Source organism: Arachis ipaensis, chromosome B10 (genome assembly GCF_000816755.2).
Source record: "Arachis ipaensis cultivar K30076 chromosome B10, Araip1.1, whole genome shotgun sequence".
NCBI classification, from domain to species: domain Eukaryota; kingdom Viridiplantae; phylum Streptophyta; class Magnoliopsida; order Fabales; family Fabaceae; genus Arachis; species Arachis ipaensis.
In genome coordinates this window covers 91,055,509-91,077,764 of record NC_029794.2, presented here as the reverse complement: position 1 = coordinate 91,077,764, position 22,256 = coordinate 91,055,509, and the positions used below count along the sequence as shown (strand labels likewise).

Sequence of the window (22,256 nt, the reverse complement as noted above, 5' to 3'; positions counted from 1 at the left end):
TTATAAAAATTCTAAATTAGCAGGAATTTTCACTACAAGAAAAATACCCATTCAGCCACACTTTTTTTAAACTACATTTGAAAAGTGTAGCCTATTTTATGAATATACGCTTTTCTCCGTGTTGCCTTTTTATAAGAGAAAAGAATACACAATTGTGGCATCATTTAAAAGGTGTAGCCTTAGGTATTATAGAAATCACTTATAAAGCGTAGCCGTAGATTGATACCTATAGATTCACTTTTCGTATCAAAGGAAATGCTTTTAAAGGGTAGCCTATTTATTAAGTTTTGGGTACATTTTAAAAGTGATGCCTAATGTATCTAGAAATAAAAACTTAACACTTTAAATTTTTTCCCTCTTAACTTTTTTCTGGCGTAATAAGGACGCACACTCAGCTCACACTTAGTGAAAATTTTCCCTCCAAGAGAAGAAAACCATTTCACCTTTCACAAAGAAAACCCTCAGCTCACACTCAGCTTGTGGATCACCCTTTTAGAAGAAAGAAAACCCTCAGCTCGTCATCACCCTCAGCTCGTCGTTACCACTCACCGCGCGAAGAAAACCTTCCTGCATCGCAAATCGAAAACCCCAGTCACCACTGACCCCCACTCACCACTCACCACCACACACCACTCACCACTAACCACTGACTGTCGCTCCAAGTCGCCCTCTTGCACTGATCGTAGCGCGCTGCCCAGACCGTTCATCTACTACTGTACTCCAAGTCCCCATCCCTTCGTAGTCTCTGCTCTCACCATCATTGGTCACCATCGTCGTTTCTGCCCTCACTGTCGCCGCTCAACCTAGTTGTCTCTGCTCTCACCGTTGCATCTCACCCTTGTTGTCTCTGTGCCGACCGTCGCTGCGTGCTTAGCATCATCGTTCTCTCTGTGCTCACCATCGTCTAGAAGGTATGCATTGATTTTCATTTGGTTCTGAAATTGGAGGTTTAGGGTTCCGATTTAGGGTTTTTAATTTGGGGGTTTGGTACACTAATTTCCTGTTATCAGTGAAATCTAAAGTTTGGTTTAGTTCAAGTGATTCAATTATTGTTTACTAAAATCTAAATTGAGTAGAGGTTGCTTGTTGTTTTAAACCATATTTGTTTGGGTAATAGAAAAATGAAATGCAATCGCTGCCATCACATGGAACTAATTGGTTATGATTCTTTATTGCTTCCTTAATTACCTCCGGTAAGACAAGAAAATCGAGATTCCTTAATATATTTCTGTCACGAATAATTCTATGAATCAAGATTGCTTCTGTATAGAAAAAAGCATTGAATAGTTCTTCTGCATAGAAATTAAAATGATTAGATGATTCTGTCACCTCACTCAATGTAAGCTGTTATTGGCATTAGCACTGTGAGCAAATTACTTCATTCATCACTACCCTCAAAGGACTTGAACTGTTGAACATTCAAGTCAAAGCAAACTAAGTTTGTCCTGGGTCAAACTTCTCTGAAATACTTTATATTATGTTTAAAATGTGAAGTTTGTGCTATAAGATTCTATACAGAGTAAAAAATAGTAAATTAAAATTTGGATAGAAGTTGATACATTTTAATAATCAGGGATATGGAAGATCATATTGATTGGCTTCTTCAGCATGGGTGGCATGAAAAAGCTTTGGCTGCAGTTGAATCTGGTCAGGGACGCAGTGAACTACTTGATGAGGTAGAGATTTTTCAAGTCTTTTTATAATAATTAAAGTTGGATGTGTAAAAATGTAGAATAACATAGAACATAACTGGAATAAGGACATACATATATATGCTGCTGAAGGCACTTGTTTATGTTGATTGCATGTATCTAAAGGTTCTTCAAATGTTCTGTTTCTCAGTAAATCTTTTACTTTACATAATTTATTTTGCTCCCAATAACACTACATAATATTATACACTCAAGATGAAAGCTCAAAAGAAAATGAAATGCAATCTCTATATCTGCCCATTTAGTTAATTAACATTGCATGTATAAAATTGATTTCTTTAATATTGAAGCTTGATTGGTGTTCTATTTTTCATCTCATTTTAATATTTGTTTCTATAGAAAAGCCATACCATATGTCATGTATTACATGTCTTGGTCAATGAATTGTTACCTTCTACAGAATTTGCTCATTTTTAGCTAATTAAGACTTATATTTTCATTTTTACTACTATCTTTGCAGGTAGGATCGAGGTACCTAGATCATTTGATTGTGGAACAAAAATATGGTGAAGCAGCTTCTCTATGTCCCAAGTTGCTGTGAGGATCAGCTTCAGCATGGGAGAGGTACTGCATGGCATTAGTAGTTTTTTTTGCAGTTTGTGATTTGTTATTAAGTTACCGATGGAATGTATTCGACAGATGGGTATTTCATTTTGCCCACCTCCGTCAACTCCCTGATTTGGTTCCTTACATGCCAACAGAAAACCCTAGACTACGTGATACTGCTTATGAGGTAGGCTAAAACAAAGCAGTCGCTTTCAAAACTGATGTGCTTACGTGGTATGTATTTTGAACTGATGTGGGACCAAAAACTTTGATTTTGATTTTGGTTCTACAGGTTGCCCTTGTGGCATTGGCTACAAATTCATCTTATCATAAGGATCTCTTGTCCACTGTGAAATCATGGCCATCTGTAATTTATTCTGCATTACCTGTAATTTCAGCCATCAAACCTCAGCTCAATACTTCATCCATGACCGATTCGCTCAAGGAGGTTAGCCTGATTATTATATTTTTATTCTTTGAATTTTTTTACCATTTTGGACATTAACTTGTACTTGTTCTTTGTTAGGCATTGGCAGAGTTGTATGTTATTGCTGGGCAATATGATAAAGCATTTTCATTTTATGCTGATGTACATTTTTTGATTAATTTTTCCAGTATTCAGGTAGCTATTAAATTAATTAAATATCATTCAAATGCTTTGATAGTAGGATAAATAGTCTTTAATCTATTTTGTTTTGACTGTTAATTCACTTCCCTTTTCTTTTTTCTTTTTCTTTTATTTGAAATTTTCAGCTTATGAAACCAGAACTCTTTGATTTCATTGATAAATATAACCTACAAGATTCAATCCATGAAAAGGTAAAATTATACTTTGTAGCAATTGATCTTCAAATTTCATGTTTTTATATGATTTTGTGGTATTTTCTGATGTTCAAAATCATATTTCTCATCTTTGTTGGCATTCTATTGCAGCATCCGATGAGTTTCATTTACAAGCTTCAGTGTAATATATTAGAATCTTGAGCAAACATGTTTTCAATAGTTGTGGATTGAGATTGAACATTTCTCAGACATTTATAGGGTTAAAAAAGTAGATTGATCTTCTTCTTGAAGATGGACATATTTTCATGTTATATCTTGTTTTTGTTCTCATTAACTGATAAATGGACTGTTACTTGTTTACATTTGCTTCTTGTTCAGGTTGTCCAATTGATGATGTTGGATTGCAAGCGTGCAGTTCCTTTATTGATCCAGCATAGGGACTTAATAAGTCCACAAGAAGTTGTGAAGCAACTTCTAAATGCTGATGTTAAGTGTGACTGCAGATACTTTTTACATTTGTATCTCCATTCACTATTTGAAGTAAATCCGCATTGCAGGCTTCCTTTTGTTTGGGAGCTAAGGTGAACCTTATTGCTGAAAGTTTGTGTTTGCAACCTTTTAGGTTTTAACAGACTCTAGCCATGCCCTGCTTTTGTAATGCATTTCTTTGTGATAATCCAGCTACTTCATTATGTGCTTCAATTGTGCTGCTTAACATGAATAATGGTTTGTATTTGCTGAATGCAATTAAAAGTTACTGTTTATGACATTCAATAATCTGGTTTTTTTGGTCTTATGTGCATAGGTAGAACTCTATGCAGATTATGATCCAAAGATGCTGCTACCTTTTCTACATAGCAGTCAGCATTATACTCTTGAGTTGTATAAATTTTTACAGTTAACTTCATTCTAGTACTTTTGGATCAATGTTATAAATATATTTTGGTTAGAGACAATTTTTATTATATAAAGAAATTATTTAGTATAATTATGTATTTATTTTTATTTTGTAATATTCAACTCATTTATACATGTAATCATATTAACTATTATGTTGTATTAATAATTATTAGATATATATATATATATATACAGAAAAAAAGATCTAAGGCTACATTTATATGTACAATAGCTATAGTATACAAAAAAAAAAAAAAAACGAGGCCTAAGGCTACACTTATATACAGTAGCTATAGTATGCGAAAAAAAAAAAAACGAGACCTAAGGCTACACTTATATACAGTAGCTATAGTATATAAAAAAAAAGAGGGACCTAAGGCTACGCTTATAAAAAGTAGTTATGGTATACAACGTGGCTATGCTTTACAAGTGATGCAGTAGCTTTGAAAAGCGTAGCCTATTCTGGAAGAATGAAAGCTGAAAAACGTAGCCTTTGGTCCTGGACAGCATCACTTGAAAAGCGTAGCCTATTCCCAAACGGCAAAAGCGTAGCCCTTGGTGCAGAAAAGCGTAGCCTTTGAGAATAGGCAACGGCCGAATAGGAATCACCCCAAAAAGCATAGCCGTAGCCCAAAAAGCGTAGCCGTAGCCTAAGGCATCATTTTTTTTCACTTTTGGCTACACTTTTCATTTTTTTTCACTTTTGGCTACACTTTTCAAGTGTACCTGAATGGGTGTTTTTCTTGTAGTGTTTATTCGTTCACCTGACCCTGAGGAGAGGGTTAGTTTTCCTCCCTTGACTCAGGGGGAACGACCATTTTCATATGCATAATGACTACTTTTTTAGTCAGTTGAATATCGCCATCCCTTTTACCACTTTCGAGACCGACCTGTTGTGGTTTTGCAATGTAGCCCCTTCTCAACTCCATCCAAACTCATGGGGTTTCATAAAAATTTTCTAACTGTTGTGTCAGGAATTGGGTGTCCGACCTACCCAAACTCTCTTTCTTTTTATTTTTGTGTTGACAAAGCCTGGGGTAGCTAAGAAGAAAGCCTCTTGGATTTCTTTCCGAGCAACTCAAGGGAAGAAAGTTTTTTCTATGTGTGATGAGTCCTTTCGCGACTTCAAGAACTATTACTTTAAGGTCCGAGCTGTTGAGGGAGCTCGGCCCTTCTTTTTAGATGAAAATTATGAACCTACCTTTCCTTTATCATGGCAAAAGGATCCAGCTCTTGGGAGAGCTTGAGTGAGTTAGAACAAGCTGTTGTTGGTGTTTTAGATGAGAACTGGGGAGAGCCTCCTCATCTAGACACGAAGAGGTTTCTAGGAGATCTTTTCCTCCTTCGTGCCGAACTGGGTAGTGTTCGACTTCATTTTGTAATAGCTTTCTTCTGTTTATTTGCTGATTTATCTCTTATAGATTTGTGATGTTGTTTCACTGGTTCCCTTTTTCAGAAATGGTGAAGTCCACTAATTCCATGAAGGCCTTTCATAGGGCTAAAAAGGCGACAGCTGTACAGAACGTGTCGGTAAAGGCTTCAGGGGAAGGGTCTTCTCAGGTGCAGCAGCCGACTTCTGATGCTTCCGGGCCAAGGAAGATCATTTCGAATCCTCAAGTCTGGACGATTCCTTCTAACCCAGTTCGGCCATCTTCTGGTGCTGCCACTATAGCTGGTTCTCCCCCAAAACGCCAAAAAACTGCTATTTCTTATGATATGAATGCCAAGGACTTTGATGGTGTGGGTTTTGCTACTGAACTAATTGCTCTATACGATAGTATTCCTCTGGATGATGTGTAAATTCTTCATCATCTTGATTTTGTTGTGAGTAGTAGTATCCGAGTGGCGAATGTTGGGGCGGCCCTTTCCCGGGTTATCAAGGAATCCCCTGTTCGTGCCACTAAAGCTTTTATGGAAGAAGCCAAGGCTGAGTTTGACAGGATTAAGGGCTTGAAAGATGAACTTGATGCTAGGGTGGCTAAGCTGGAGCTGGATTTGGAGAAGGAGAAGTCCCGGACTACCGAGCTGCTGGAGTTTAAGGAGAGGCTTGAGTCTACCCAGGCTGACTATGCTGAGCTCCAAGATCATCTGGTGGGTGGTGTGACTGATGCATATGAGAACTTGAAAGCCCAAGTCCGAGTTCTTGCTCTCGAGCTCAACCTGACTCTTTTTAGCTTGGACAATGTGGTGGAGGACGGAAAGATAGTGCCTGCCCCTGATGATGAGGATGAAGGCCCTCCTTTTGTGCCACCAGGAAAGGTCGCAGCTACCTCAGCCTCTTCCGCCCCTTCTGAAGCCGACCAGCCAGATTCGGATCCCGATGTACAGATCCTAAATCGACCTGATAGAACTGTTGATGCCGTCCCGCTCGCGACCGCTCCTCCTCCTTCAGCCAAGGATGCTACTATTGGAGAGAATTTAGATCCTTTGTAACTTTTTTGTGCTTGTATTATAGACCGATTTTTGGACTTTTGAACTTTTTGTGTAAGTCTTTGGTTGACTTTCTCTGACACTTTTGGTTGCTTTTCTTAGCAACCTTATTTTGCAAAACAGAATACTTTAAACTCTGAGGCTGCTTTTCAGTAGTGGCTTTTTGAGTCTTTAAATGCTTTATTATAGATATGCTTTTGCTGATATGTTCATCATCACTTTGCAACTCTTGTGGATTTTTATAGAAGTTTGGTATTTTTCCTGTCTGACCTCTTTTGCAGTGTGGATTTTTGGCCTTTTTGGATCATGCCTTGCTTTCTGTTTGGGCGAGGTAATCCTTCGGTGTTCGGGCTGACTTGTCCGATGACGTTTTAGTGTTCTTATAGAACCTTTTTAGTCATCGACTTCCTTGTAGCCCCTGTTCCTTTGTTTGAGCGGAGCTGTTCCCCTTTTGAGCCTTAAGTTGTTTCTCAACCTTCTGGCTTGTTCTTTGAGATCGTGGTTTGCGCATTTTCTTGGCTGACGTTGACCTGTAGGACTTCGTTATCCGGGCTTTTTAGTCACATTCCAACAACATTTTAGGTAGTGTTCCGATTAGGAACCTTTTCTTTATAGTTTGTTTGGATGACTTTTTAGCGCCGTCTTCGACTTGTGCTTTTGCTTTCTAGGTAGTGTCTTTTTTGCAAGACTTGTACCTTTATAGCAAAGCAGCTCGGACCTTTTGGAGGTGTCTTTGTCCCTTTTTAGTGATCCTTTCTTTGGTCCGACTTCTCTGTCGGGCCTTCTTAAGTTATTTTTAGTAATCCGTTTTTAGTCAGACCTCGTCAGGTCGCTTTTTATGGGTAACTTTTTATAACTTCTTGCATTAATCTGCTTCTATCGCTTTCACCTTACCGACTTCTTTGTAATCGGACGATGAATTTGGTTTTCACCTTGCCGACCTCTTCGTAATCGGATGATGAATTTGGTTTTCACCTTGCCGACCTCTTCATAATCGGACAATGAATTTTTACATTTTATGAGCTTAGATTAATGCGTCTTGGTAAGAAACTTTTTAGGGAATCTGAAAAATTTATCCAAATGATAATAAAAGATAGAAATATGAATAAGAGTGTATACATATGAGTGCTTACCCATCTAGATCTTGGCCTGGCGCCTCATTAACAAACCTTTTCAGGAAAAAGAGTGCACCTTGACCCAAGATCTTTTGTTGTTTTCTAACTATAGTACCTTCTTAGATTACAGGCGTGCCATGACCTGGGTAGCTCTCGTCCCTCGAGGTCGGACACCTTGTAGTAACCTTTTCCCAGTACTTCTGTTACTCGGTATGGTCCTTTCCAGTTAGCTGCTAGCTTCCCTTCTCCTGACTGACCTGCTCTGATATCATTTCAGATTAAGATGAGAACATTGGTGGTAAGGCTTCGCTGGACTACCTTCTGATTATATCTCAAAGCCATTTGACGCTTTAGGGATTCCTCTTTAATCCAGACTCTTTTTCGAACTTCTGGAAGTAGGTCGAGCTCTTCCCTTTGAGCCTTGGAGTTAGTATATTCATTATAGAGGATCATTCTAGGAGATCCTTATTCTATCTCTACAGGGATCATTGCCTCCATTCCGTAAGCAAGTCGGAATGGCGATTCCCCAGTAGTTGAGTGTGGTGTTGTCCGATATTCCCATAGGACTTGCGGGAGCTCTTCAGCCCAAGCTCCCTTGGCATCCTGTAACCTCCATTTCAACCCGGCCAGTATGACTTTGTTGGCGGCTTCTGCTTGTCCATTGGCTTGTGGGTGCTCTACAGAGGTGAACTGGTGCTTGATTTTTAGATCAACTACCAGATTCCTAAAGCCTGTGTCAGTGAATTGAGTACCATTATCTATGGTGATGGAGCATGGGACCCCAAATCTTGTGATAATATTTCTGTATAAAAATTTTTGACTTCTTTGGGCTGTGGCACTAGCTAATGGATCTGCCTCAATCCACTTTGTGAAGTAGTCTATGCCTACGATGAGGAACTTGACTTGTCCGGACCCCTAGGAGAAGGGTCCAAGGAGGTCAAGCCCCCATTTTGTGAATGGCCAGGGTGAAGTAACGCAGATGAGCTCCTCGGGTGGAGCTATATAGAAGTTCGCGTGCTTCTGGTAGGGTGGACATGTCTTGACAAACTCTGTTGCTTTCCTTTGTAAGGTCGGACAGTAGAAACAAGCTCGGAGTACCTTTTTAGCAAGGGCTCGTGCTCCAAGGTGATTGCCACACGCGCCACTATGGACTTCTTCGAGAACTTCCTTTGTAGAGGAGGTCGGGAAGGATTTTAGGAGGGGTGTGGAGATTCCTCTCTTATACAGGACATCTTGTATTATGGTGGAGTATTGAGCTTCTCGTACTAGCCTCTTTGCCTCCTTTTTGTCAGCTTGGAGTGTTTCTGTCTTGAGGTAGTTAATTATGGGAGTCATCCATCCTTGATCCTGTCCTGAGATGGCTAGGATCTTCTCTTCCTCCAAGGTTTATGGATTTCAGAGAGTTTCTTGGATGAGGTTTCTATTGTTGCCCCCTGGTTTGGTGCTGGCTAGTTTTGAGAGTGCATCAGCCCGGGCATTCTGCTTTCGGGGTATATGCCGGACATCATATCCCTTAAATTGTCCGAGCTGTTCTTTGGTTTTGTCAAGGTACTTTTTCATAGTGGGATACTGATAAACCCCGATTTTGTGGTTTATCTTGTGCTTAATTTGGGAGATTTTATCACCTTTTCTCACATTTATTCAATGAAATAGCATGGTTTTGTAATTCTCCCTTGATTTGTGCTTAAATGTGAAAACATGCTTTTTAAGCCTTAAAATAGCTAAATTTAATCCACTTTAATTCCATTCGATGCCTTGACATGTTTGTTGAGTGATTTCAGGTTCATAAGGCAAGTATTGGATGGAAGAAGTGAGGAGAAAAGCATACAAAGTGGGAGAACTCATGAAGAAATGAAGGAACCGTAACGCTATCAAGCCCGACCTCTTCGCACTCAATTGACCATAACTTGAGCTACAGAGGTCCAAATGAGGCGGTTTCGGTTGCGTTGGAAAGCTAACATCCCGGGCTTCAAAATGATATAAAATTTTCCATATGTTACTTTGCGTTCAGGGGCGCGCACGCGCCATGTACTCGTGTGTGCCGATGCTGTCCGTGGCCCACTAAAGAGAAATCGCCCCCAGCAATTTTATAGCTCATTTTGGGCCCAATCCAACCCATTTCTGATGCTATTGAATCTAAGGATTGAAGGGGGGAATGAACCAAGTAGTCATAGTTTAGTTTTTCATCATGTTTTAGGATAGAATTCTAAAGAGAGAGGCTCTCTCCTCTCTCTAGATTTTAGGGTAGTTTAGGTTTAATTTTCTTAAATCCAACTTTTAATTCTTGTTTTAATTTAGTTTCTCCTTTTACTACTAATCTATTCTTCTTAGTTCTCTTGTCAATTTTACTTTTATGTCTCTTTTTTTATGTTCATGATCCCTTTGTTGGATTTGGATCCTTTCATTAATGAAATTTAATGTTTGATGTTCTTTTATTGATGATTTGAGTTGTTGATTTACTTTTCTTGCAATTGGTAGTTGGTAGATTTTATTATTCTTGCACATTTACCATGCTTTCCCTTTGTACCCACCAAGTGTTTGACAAAATGCTTGGTTGGGCTTTAGAGTAGATTTTGAGCATTCTTGGCTTGGAAAGAGTAATTGGGCAATCTTGAGTCATGAAAACCCAACTTATGTTGGTGATCTAGAGTTGTTAGCTAATATTGTTTCCATTGACGCTAATCTTTTGCTAATTTAATTAGTAAATTGATTAGGACTTTTGGATTGAGATTAGCTAGTCTTATTAGACTTTCTCTCATGGAAGATAATATGATACCTTCTTCCAATGTTGGAGATGACGTAATAAGATAAATTCTTGTTATTATTGTGGTATGATTGATTAGTCTTGTTTGACTTTCTCCGTATTTGTTGGAGTTGACTAAATAAGATGAATTAATCATTGCATGACTAGGATAGAAAGCCTATGATCTCAACACTTGCCGTGAATGTCTCTCTTTATTACTTGCTTTCTTTAGTTACTTGTTTGATTTACTTTTCTTGTCATTTATTTTGTTGCCCCCTCTTATCAACCAAAAACCCCCTTGTATCTTCATAGCCAATAATTAAACACTTCATTGCAATTCCTTCTGAGACGACCCGGAGTCTAAATACTTCGGTTAATTCTTATTTGGGGTTTGTACATGTGACAAAACCACAATTTAATTTGATGTGAGAATTGTTTGTTGGTTTGGAGCTATGCTTACAACGAAGTCCTTATTTTTATAATAGAAATTCTAGACCGACAACAAATTTTTGCTATCAAATTAATGGTGCCGTTGCCGGGGAGTTGCAATGGTGTTACATTATTGGCTATTGTGAATATTGTGAATATGTTTGCCTTTTGCTTATTTGTTAGTTTTTGTTAGCTTTAGGACTTTGTTGCTTATTTTTGTTAGTTTTTGTTTTTATTTGTTACTATGAATTCTCATCCCTTTGGCTATGAGTTTGGTTACAATTATGTTGTAGGAAATGGGAGCTACAATGAGGATGTGCATCAAGGATGGAACAATCAAAGATGGGAGGAGCCTCAAGGGATTGATCAACCTTCTTGGCAACAACAACCTCCGGATTCTTATGGGTATAACTCTCATCCTAATGCATATCAATCTAATGGATGTGGTGACCCTTATTGTGATTGTCAACAAACAAGCCCCATACCACCAAACACCTCCATATGATCGTAACCCATATCCACCATACTAACCATCTTGTGAACCATATGAACCATACATGGAACCACCACTATTCAAACACAATTACTCTCAAGAACCACCTCACTATACACCATCTCCATACCCTTACCCCTTTTTAGCCAATAAGAATACACTTCATTGCAATTCCTTGTGAGACGACCCAGAGTCCAAATACTCCGGTTAATTTTCATTTGAGGTTTGTTACTTGTGACAACTCAATTTTTTGTTGTGGGAATTGTTTGTTGGTTTAGAACTATGCTTACAACGAAGTTCTTATTTCTAGAAAAGACATTCTAAACCATCGAGCAAAACTCGATCATCAGATACTTAGCTTGATAGCTCCCTTCTATCTGCGAAGTGACTACTTGGGAGTCACTAAAGATGGTAAGTCTTTGAGCTCCAACTTCCCTAGCCAGCCTCAAACCGACTAGTACCGCTTCATATTCAGCTTGATTATTTGAGGCCGGAAATTCGAACTTTAAGGATAGCTCGATTTGGGTTCCCTGATCGCTCTCTAAAATAACGCCTGCGCCACTCCCGGCTTTGTTTGAGGAGCCATCTACATAAAGGCTCCGCTTTGTGGGGGGTGCCCATGGTGTCAGTATACTCTGCGATGAAGTCGGCCAGGTATTGGGGTTTAATAGCTGTCCGGGCTTCATACTTGATGTCGAATTCGAACAACTCCACTGCCTATTGTAGGATTCTTCCAGCTAAGTCTGTTTTCTGTAAGATCACCTTTTGGGTTGGTTGGTCCGTACTCTGATGGTGTGAGCTTGAAAGTATGGTCAGAGTCATCGAGAAGTGAATATGAGAGCGTAGGCAAACTTTTCTATCTTTTGATAGTTTAGTTCAGCCCCTTGTAGAGCCTTACTGATCAAGTAGATGGGTTGTTGCCCATTTTTGTCCTCTCTGGGCAACGCTGAGGCTATTGCCCGTCTCCCTACGGCGAGGTATAGTATGAGCTCTTCACCTTCCCGAGGTCGAGTAAGGACAGGTGGTTGCCCCAGAAATTTTTTGAAATCTTGGAAGGCTTGTTCGCATTCTGGGGTCCACTCGAACCTCTTTCCTTTCCTTAATGTTGCATAGAAGGGGAGAGATCTTAAGAGCTGCTGGACCTCTTTGACACAGGTCGGACTTTTCATGTGAAGTATAGCCTGGCACTTATCTGGATTTGCTTCGATTCCTCTTTGAGTGAGCATGAAGCCTAGGAATTTACCAGCTTCTGCTGCAAAGGTGCACTTTGTGGGGTTAAGTCGCATGCCATGCTCTCTTATGGTGTCGAACACTTTAGCGAGGTCGGGTAACAACGATTCCTCACTTTGCGTTTTTACCAGCATGTCGTCTACATAAACTTCCATTGGCTTTCCAATGTGATCGGCGAAGACTTTGTTCATCAGTCTTTGGTAGGTAGCCCCTGCGTTCTTGAGTCCGAAGGGCATAACTATATAGCAATAGTTTGCCTTTGGGGTTAGGAACGATGTCTTCTCTTGGTCGTGTTGATACATTAGAATTTGGTTGTATCCTGAGTAAGCGTCCATGAAGGAGAGGTATTGATAGCCTGACGAATCGTCGACTAGTGTGTCGATGTTCGGGAGTGGGTAGGGATCCTTTGGGCAGGCTTTGTTGAGGTCGGTGTAATCAGTGCACATCCGCCACTTCCCATTTGACTTTTTGACCAACACCAAATTGACTAGCCATACTGGGTATTTTACTTCCCTTATGAACCCTACCTCCAACAAGGCCTGTACCTGCTCCTCTATAGCCTGCGACCTTTCCGGACCGAGCTTCCTACGCTTTTGCTGTACTGGTCGAGACCCTGGGTATACGGTTAACTTGTGGCACATTAGTCCGGGATCGATACCAGGCATGTCAGCGACCTTCCATTCAAAGAGGTCAGAATTGTCAATTAGGAGCTTTATTAGCAGTTCCTTTAAGTCTTCTCTCAGATTTGCTCCTATATTTGTTGTTTTGCTTGGATCGTCTCCAGTTTGAACGTCTTGAGTCTCACCTTCTGGCTAAAGACGGAGTTCTTTGCGGGCTCGGATTCCCCTGAGTTCTATAGTGTTGGTTTCTTTCCCTCTGGGGTCTCCTTTAAGGTTCAGACTTTCGTTGTAACAACGTCATGCAAGTTTCTGGTCTCTTTTTATGGTAGCAATCCCTTCCGCAGTGGGGAACTTCATGCATAGGTGTGGAGTGGAGACCACGGCAGCGAGCTGGTTTAACGTTGTCTGACCTATTAGTGCGTTGTAGGCCGAGCTCACGTCGGCTACAATATAGTCTATACTCAACGTCCTAGACCAATTTCCTTTCCCACAGGTTGTATGCAGGGAGATATATCCTAGTGGTTGAATTGGGGTGTCTCCCAATCCGAACAAGCTTTTCGGATACACTCTGAGCTCTTTTTCTTGTAGGCCGAGCTTGTCGAAGGCGGATTTGAACAAGATGTCCACGGAACTTCCCTGGTCAATTAGTGTCCTGTGGAGGTTGGCGTTGGCCAGTATTATGGTAATGACCATGGGGTCATCATGCCCTAGGATGATGCCGACGGAGTCTTCTAGGGTGAAGGTGATATTGGGGAGGTCTACCGACCTGTCTCCTCCTCCAACATGGTACACCTCTTTGAGGTGTCTCTTGCGTGACGACTTAGAGATCCCACCTCCAGCGAATCCCCATTTATCATATGAACATGTCTTTCAGGAGTGTGAGGTGGGTGTTCGACTCGTCCGACCTCTTCATCCCTTCTTTTTTTTCTTGGCTCATCTATTTTATTATCTAAAAACCGATCTAGTCTCCCTTCTCTTGCAAGTTTTTCAATGACATTCTTTAGATCAAAGCAGTCGTTGGTAGAATATCCATAGATTCGGTGATATTCACAATACTCTGTCTGATTTCCTCCTCCTCCTCTTTTACGTTTAATCATTCGAGGGGGCGGGATCTTTTCAGTGTTGTATATCTCTCTGTACACATCCACAAGTGACACTTTGAGCGGAGTGTAGTTGTGGTACTTTCGGGGTTTCTCAGCAGGCTGATCCTCCTTTTTTCTAGACTCTTTATCCTAATCTCGAGGTGGGTAGGAGAATCCGGATTTTGATGTTTCTCCTAATCAAGAATTCTCCTCCATATTGATATACTTTTCTGCCCATTCTTGTATCTCGTTCGGGGACGTTGGATGTTTTTTGGATATTGAGTGGCTAAAAGGTCCCTCTCTCAGGCCGTTAATGAGCCCCATGATGGCTGCTTCTGTTGGGGGGCTTGGTATATCGAGACATGCTTTGTTGAACCTTTCCATGTAGCTGCGGAGGCTTTCCTGATCTCCTTGTTTAATTCCTAATAAGCTTAGGGCATGTTTGGTCTTGTCCTTCTGGATGGAGAACCTGGCGAGGAACTTTTTGGCTAGGTCGTCGAAACTTGTGATTGATCTCGGAGGTAAACTGTCGAACCACTTTATTACTGTTTTTGATAGGGTAGTTAGGAAAGCTTTGCATCAAATTGCATCTGAGGCGTCTGTGAGATACATCCTACTTCTGAAATTGCTGAGATGATGACTTGGATCAGATGTACCAACATATGGGGTCATGTCAGGAGCTTTAAAGTCCTTTGGGACTTTAGTTTTCATGATCTCTTGAGTGAATGGATCTTGATCCTTGTGGGAGTTATCTTCATGACTGGAATGAGTAGTTTTGGTTTTCAGATTTGCCTCGAGCTTTGTGAGTTTGTCCTCTAGCTCTCGGTGACGTCTCGTTTCCCTCCGGAGGTCTCTCTCAGCTTCCCGCTGATGTTCGGACTCCTATTCGAGCTGTTTGAGGCGATTCTGCTATTCACGGAGGGCATCTAAGATTTTGGTGTTTGGAGATTGCTTGTCTCCCTTAGTCTGAGGCATATCTTTTGATGTGGCATCCATATTTTTAAGCGTGGTTCTTTCTTCCAAACTGGAGTTGTGATCGTTGTCAAGGTTATCCACCATGACAATGGGATGACTTCCAGGTTCCCTGACAACGGCGCCAATGTTCCGAGGGTTACCTGAAACTGAATGTCAATCTCGGATGAGATATGTTGTTGTGGCTGGAGCTGTCGTGTCCGACTTGTTGGATCTGGTGGTGCCGCTGATCCTTGATCACCGGTGGGTGGTGGTACCTGCAAGAGACTCCAATGCTTAAGTTAGCACGTGCTTTAGGCAAGTTTTTTGTGTAGAATCAGAGTATGAGTTATACTTGGGTGCTCTAGTGTATTTATAGTGGTGTGAGCTAACCTTTCTAGATAAGATAAGTTATCTTATCTTATCTTATTTTTGAGTGAAGTCATCTTATCTTTTAGGGCTTAGCCGCCTTTAGAATGGGCTGCGTTCCTTCGTTTGGGCTTACTTGGGCCTCCATGGCGATTTGACCGAACTCTTTAAGGAGAGATCAGTGGCAGTCCAACCTTAAGAGTTCAGTTGCTCTTGTCTTCAGTCAACCCGGGTCACATAGCTCGACCCAGTGTATGAACAGAAACCATAAGCTCATGCATCAAAAAGATCTAAAATAAAAACTAACTAGAGCAAATAAACTATTCACACTATCCACATATTAACATAACCAACTTTAAGGGTCCCCAATTCATCAATTCAGTTAGACCCAACGACTCAAGATCACTCAATCACATTCATCTAGGCCAAGATTAAAGAAAACTACTTCATAACTAGTGAAAATATTTTGTCAAACACTTGGTGGGCACTAGTTGGAAACATAGGGAAATTACAAAATCAACTAGAAATTAATGCTACCAACTAACAACATTCAATAATATCAACTCAACTACAACCATAAAACATATAAAACATCAATGCATTAAAGTGAATTCAAATTTGACAAGGTTCACAAAAACGAGGAATAAAAGAGACTAAGGAGAAGAGAAGAACATAACTCTAGCAAAAGAACTAAGGAGAATTATAACTAAATAAATTAAAATTACGACAGTAGGAGTAGAATTAACAAGTTCCAATTCAGAATTTTAAACAAAAGATGATCAAAATAAACTAAACCCTAGAGCGAAATGAGAGATTCTTCCTCTAGAAAAACATAAACATAAAACTATGTCAAAACTCTCCCACCCTATTGTGAATGTTGTGTCTCCTATATTAGTTGATCCCCCATCCTCTTCTCTTTAGTTGGCACTAGATTGGACTTGGAAAGGGGTCCAAAACCCCCTAAAATCGTGAGTCACGTGCTCCCATTAATGAGGCACATTTTTATCAGCTCGATTACGCGGCTAGAATGCTCGCGTACGCGAGAATGCTCGAACAAGGTCGCGTAGGCAGCCAGAATGGTTGCGTACGTGAAGGTGCATGACTTGGTCACGTATGTAGCCAGAATGCTTGTGTACGCGAGATAGCAGAAGTCCGAAGCTCTAATTTTCTTCATGATTCCTCATCCTAGCATGCTCCCTTTTCTCTTTCCATACCTTTTTTGACCAGTATAACCTGAAATACTTGAACGCACACATCAAGGCACCAATGGATTAAAATAGTGAAATAAAATCTACCTATTTAAGCATAAGAAATTATGCTTTTATTATTCAAGCTCAATTACAAAGGAATAAAAAAAATGACAATTTGAAGGAATAAGTGTGTGAATAGTTGATAAAACTACCCTAAATTAGCATATGATAAACTATAAAATTGGGGTTTATCACCTTCCCTTATAGAAAGATCATTCCTTCATAGTTATGTCAACAAAGATATATTATTATATAAAATTGATGGGAGTGCCCTTCCCTTACCGAAGTTTTCCAAAAGTTTGTGGATCACATTCCGTTACTGAAGGATCATCTCGATTCGATCACCTTCCCTTACCGAAGAATCATCTCGATTATCTTGTCTTTGGGGGTCACCTTCCGTTACCAAAGAATCATTTCCTCAGTTTAATTTACAGACAATGTTATTTAGACATACATAAGAAAAGGATCATTCAAGAAGATATAATGATAAAAGAACATATAAAGTAATAACACCATAATAATTACAATGGTACAAGATAGGCATGTACTCCCTAATCAAACAAATATTAACAACATAATAGCATAAATTAAAGGATCATATTAATTCACATAATGAAAGTAGGGCATAATCAAACAAAAATTATAAAAAGGCATGTACTCTCGACTTGATAGATAGGGATTTTACACTGGTTTGGATTTTTCCACTTAAAATAACTTCTGTTGCAAGTATAGACCAAACTGGCAACCAACTCCCACCATCAAAGTTTAAATTTTTTAATTCAAATTAACCGAGAGTAATCAAACCTTGGGTCATCTTCCATAGGAACTAATGCCTAAGAGTGCATAAAATTGGTTGTGAGAATCAAAAGGGGTTTTCAATGATTAAAGCAAGCAATGAAGAAATAAAAGAACGATCAAAATTGCATGTAATAAGAACAAGTAAGGCTCAAAATTGATGGAAATGTGGTTCAAAACGTAAATGGAACCTTGACTTGGGATAAGTTATGGAATTCCTTCCTTGCCATAACCACAACTATGATAATTATGATGGATTAATCTCACTAAGTCAACCCTTAACATCGAAGGATAGGTCAAGTTAGTATAATTGTCATTAATCCACAAATTCTAGATAACTTACTAATTACCTTAGTAAGAAGCTAGCGTTAGTGGAAACAATAACAATTAACAACCCAAGAATTATCACTAAATGTCAGACATTTTGAATCTAGTATTCCATAATTTCATTTCCCCAAGCCAAGGGATGGAAATTTACCCCATAATTAAAATTGGCATTTCATCAAACACATAAAGGGCATAATCACAAAACATGGAAAAATTGGGAAAATGATGAAAACTATGAACCACAAAAGAACAAAATCAACAATGGCAATCCAATAAACATATAAGAACCATCAAACCTCAAATTCGTTAACCAAAACTCAAAATTGCAAAACTATGTATATGTTGACAAGAGAAATTAAAATATAAGAAAGTGTAGAACAAGTAGTGTAATAAAAGAGAAATTAAAGAAATAATTATAATGAAATTGCTAGGATCCAAAATCAAAACTTGAAGCTATAAAATTCTACAAAACCCTAATTAAAATTGAGAGAAAACCAAAGGAAAACTAACCTAAAAACTACCCTAAAAACTAACTAAGTGTATTGTATGAAGTATGGAAGTGTATAGTCCCAATTGGTGTTGCTTCCCCCCTTCATATATGCTCCAAATCCTTCAAAAATGGGCCAAAAAGCCCCTCAAATCGCGAGCCACGTGATTTTTTAATGAAGTCACGCGCAGGCACTTGTGCGTCCGCTCAGGTGTGTGCGTACGCACAATTGCTGAATTTCATCCTGTGTGTACGCACAGAAGTTGTGCATGGGCACACTTGCTTATTTCCATTCTGTGCGTACACACAGAGTTGTGCATGGGCATAGGTGCTGATTTTGACCCTTGTGCGTAGGCACAGAAAGTGTGCGTGGGCACACTCTGAAATGCTTCTCTCCTTTGATTTCTTCATATTTTCTCCCTATTCCATACTTTTCTTCCACTCTTATCAAGCCATTTCAACCTATTATACCTGAAATCACTCATCAAAACCATCAAGTCATCGAATGGAATGAAAGTGGAATAAAATTGATTAAATTAAGCACAAAATAGCATGGTTTCACAATTAGACAAAATCTAGAGAGAAAACATAAAAGCATGCTATTTAGATGAATAAATGTGGGTTTATATGATGGAATCTGCTCAAATTAATACAAAATTTATCATCAAATATGGATTCATCACTCTCATCGCCAGAAAGAGGAAGAACAAATTGCGAATAGGAGAGTGAGAGAGGACAATGAAAGAAGATAGCATCTCCATCGTTATGACAGTCGCTGCTATGTTGATACTGACCGAAGGGTGAGGCAGAGAGAACTTCTTATTTACTATGATAGCCCCAAGGAGAAGACAAACAACATTTTTAGAGAGAGGATGGAGGCGATGCCGTCAAAGTCCAAAGTCGGGCAACAATAGTGTGGACTATGGAGGTTATAGACAGAGGAAATGAATAATGGTTGAAGAAAAGGAAATTAGGTTAAAGATGCTAAGAGTATGAATGGAATTATAAAAATATTAAAAGGATAAAATTGTAAAAATTTCAGTGTCTCAAATTAAAAATTATTGTCTCAGCTAATTAGAGAGACACACAGCACGTGTTTTTTATGGGTATCTCTGTGTAACTCTGTCTCTCTTATTTTTATGTCTCACATACCAAACAAAGAACATGTTCTACCGTATCTCTGTTTTGGCATATACAAACATCAACCAAATAATGCCTTAAAGTACCACTGTGTTTTATTAGAAAATGGTTAAAAATTAAATTTTTCAAATAATAATTAACAAATTGAAAGGAGTGAAGCACAAAAATATTTAGCTTTTGAAGTTTCAATTGCTTTTATTTAGTTCTCAAATTTACAAATATGACTCACACTAGTCTTTGTGACAATTTTCAGCATATAAATATTAGTGGAACACTGACATGGACAACAAAAGCCACGTTGGAACTTGTAAAGCAACATTGTTTTAATTTTGACACTCAAATAGCCAAAAAATGACGCTGTATCACTTGGTTTGGGAGAAAACATTTCAATAAACACCATTTAATGTTGTTTTAGGCTATTTGAATGCCAAAATCAAAATGGTGTTGTTTTATAGAGTCCAGCATGGTATCCAGTTGTCCACATCAACGTTCTATTAAGGTTTGTTGATGCACGGAAACTTGTCTCTCAACAGATTTCCCTCGGCAAGTATACCGAATTGTCGTCAAGTAAAAACTCACAATAGAGTGAGGTCGAATCCCACAGGGATTGATTGGTCAAGCAACTTTAATTGGAGGAATGTTCTAGTCGAGCTAAGCAGAATTTGATTTGAGAATTGCAGGAAATTAAATGGCGGGAAAGTAAATGGCAGAAAATGTAAATGCTGGAAATAAAGAGCTGAATATAAATGACGGAAAGTAAATTGCAGAATCTTAAATGGGGAATGGGGAATTTAGCATGAAAGTAAATGGCAGAAAGTAAAGAAAATGGGTAAGATTAGAAATGGGGGATTCATTGGGCTTAGGAGATGTTGCATTCTCCGGATCAAGTTCATTTTCATCTCTTCCTCAATCAATGCATTCATTGATCTCCTTGGCAATCTTAAGTGATTGAATTCCAATTCCTTGGTAATTCAATCTCTCAAATCTTGATCAATAGCCAATTCCTTGGTCTAATTGCTCATGAGAAGAGATGAAGTATGGTCACTGATTGTACTACATGTATTTCCAAATCAAAGTATTAGGAGAATTATATGTCACCATATCCGCCTAACCCCCAATTTGGTCCAACATGAGAAAGCATTTCTAGCATGATCCCTTCATTTCTCTTCCAAGGTTCCGAAGAGATCCAAGTATGAATAGCTTCTTTTCCAAGACAACTACCCAATTGGATGAAGTTTGAAAGCTTTCTAGTAAAATCAAGAGAAAAGAAGGAAGAAGAATAATGAAAACTATTATTGATTCATCAAATTACAACAGAGCTCCCTAACCCAATGAAAGGGGTTTAGTTGTTCATGGCTCTGGAAATGGAAAACAAAGATGGAGAATGCATTCTGAAAGTAAAACTAGAATTTGCAGAGAAAGTAAAATTATACAGAGAGTAGTTCTCTCAATCCAAAAGCCTTTCTCTAGTTCAAAACTACTCCTATTTATACTACTCTTCTTATCTTCTAGTTGGCTCTTCAAGTCTTGGATATGGGGCTTTGGATCTTGAGTTGAAGCAGTTATCATCTTTAGTGGGCTCAGCTTCACTTGCAGAGAAAGTGTGCAGTAGGCATGGACTTTAGCTTAGGGCGTTAGTGGTGTTAACGTCAAGTGAAAATGTGGGGTCAAGAACGTTAGTCACAATCACGTTTTTCACTAACGTTCCTAACCCAAAATGGTCCACGTTAACTTCAATGTTAGTGGCACTAACGTGACCACTAACGTTGCCTCTTGGCCCTTCGTAAACGTTACTGGGGTTTACCTTTCCCAATAACGTTAAGAGTACCCCTTTCTCCTTACGTTAGAGTTCACGTTAACTGAGTTAACGTGACTTTTAATGTGGCCAATTGCCCTTTTGGAGCGTTAGTGACAAAGGAGAATGTCACTAACGTTGGCGATTCCTTGCTCGTTCCACGTTAAAGTTCACGTTAACTAAGGTAACGTGGCTCTTAACGTAGCCAATATGGGCTTAGTCCAACATTAGTGACAAAGGTGAATGTCACTAACGTTGGCTCATCATCCCTTAACGTTGTCACTAATTAACGTGGTAACTAACGTGGCTCATAGTGGCTTAGTCCAACGTTAGTGACAAAGGTGAATGTCACTAACGTTGGCGATTCCTTGCTCGTTCCACGTTAAAGTTCACGTTAACTAAGTTAACGTGGCTCTTAACGTAGCCAATATGGGCTTAGTCCAACATTAGTGACAAAGGTGAGTGTTACTAACATTGGCATTATCTTCCTCTTCCACGTTAGAGTTCACGTTAACTGAGTTAACGTGACTTTTAATGTGGCCAATTGCCCTTTTGGAGCGTTAGTGGCACTCACTTTTACCACTAACACTTAGAGCTTCCTTTTCCTCCACGTTAACTACCACGTTAATGTAGTTAATGTGGTAATTAATGTGGGCTATGATGGCTTCGAAGACGTTATTAGCGATCACTTTTCTCATTAACGTTGCAAGCTAGCTCCCATTCCACGTTAGTGGTCACGTTGGTTAGACTAACGTGGCTTTTCCTTGCTTCCTTTATCCTGAAATCAAGCAAATAAAGTGCATCAAAGCTCTAATCCAAGTTATGAGTCATGCATCATCTAATTTGTCACTAAATTTATGCATAATTCTCATGAAATCATATAAAATTCATAATGTTTGCTTGAATCAAGATGTAAGTGAAATTCTACCCAAAACTTACTTATTTCCTAAGAAAATGCATGAAACTACCCTAAAATAGTAAAGAAAAGGTCAGTGAAACTGGCCGAAATTCCCTGGCATCACAACACCAAACTTAAAGCTTGCTTGTCCCTAAGCAAGT

General features: G+C 39.2%; 1 protein-coding gene and 1 long non-coding RNA gene across 2 annotated transcripts; both read left to right on the top strand.

Moving 5' to 3' along the window:
• LOC110267803 lies at window positions 1,361-2,209 on the top strand. Its single transcript, XR_002355719.1, has 2 exons — window positions 1,361-1,676; window positions 2,173-2,209. It is a non-coding gene; the product is annotated as an uncharacterized LOC110267803 (long non-coding RNA).
• On the top strand, window positions 2,284-3,865 carry LOC110268439 (vacuolar protein sorting-associated protein 41 homolog). Its single transcript, XM_021114592.1, has 6 exons — window positions 2,284-2,445; window positions 2,551-2,706; window positions 2,785-2,847; window positions 3,012-3,077; window positions 3,420-3,622; window positions 3,847-3,865. Exons 1-6 carry the CDS (start codon window positions 2,284-2,286, stop codon window positions 3,848-3,850), a joined length of 654 nt encoding a protein of 217 aa, XP_020970251.1. The 3' UTR covers window positions 3,851-3,865.

Coding starts and splice junctions, on each gene's coding strand:
- LOC110268439 (XM_021114592.1), top strand. CDS start 2,284: ATGGCATTAGTAGTTTTTTTTGCAGTTTGTGATTTGTTATTAAGTTAC. Junction 2,446..2,550: donor TACGTGATACTGCTTATGAG/GTAGGCTAAAAC, acceptor TTGGTTCTACAG/GTTGCCCTTGTGGCATTGGC. Junction 2,848..3,011: donor CATTTTCATTTTATGCTGAT/GTACATTTTTTG, acceptor TGAAATTTTCAG/CTTATGAAACCAGAACTCTT.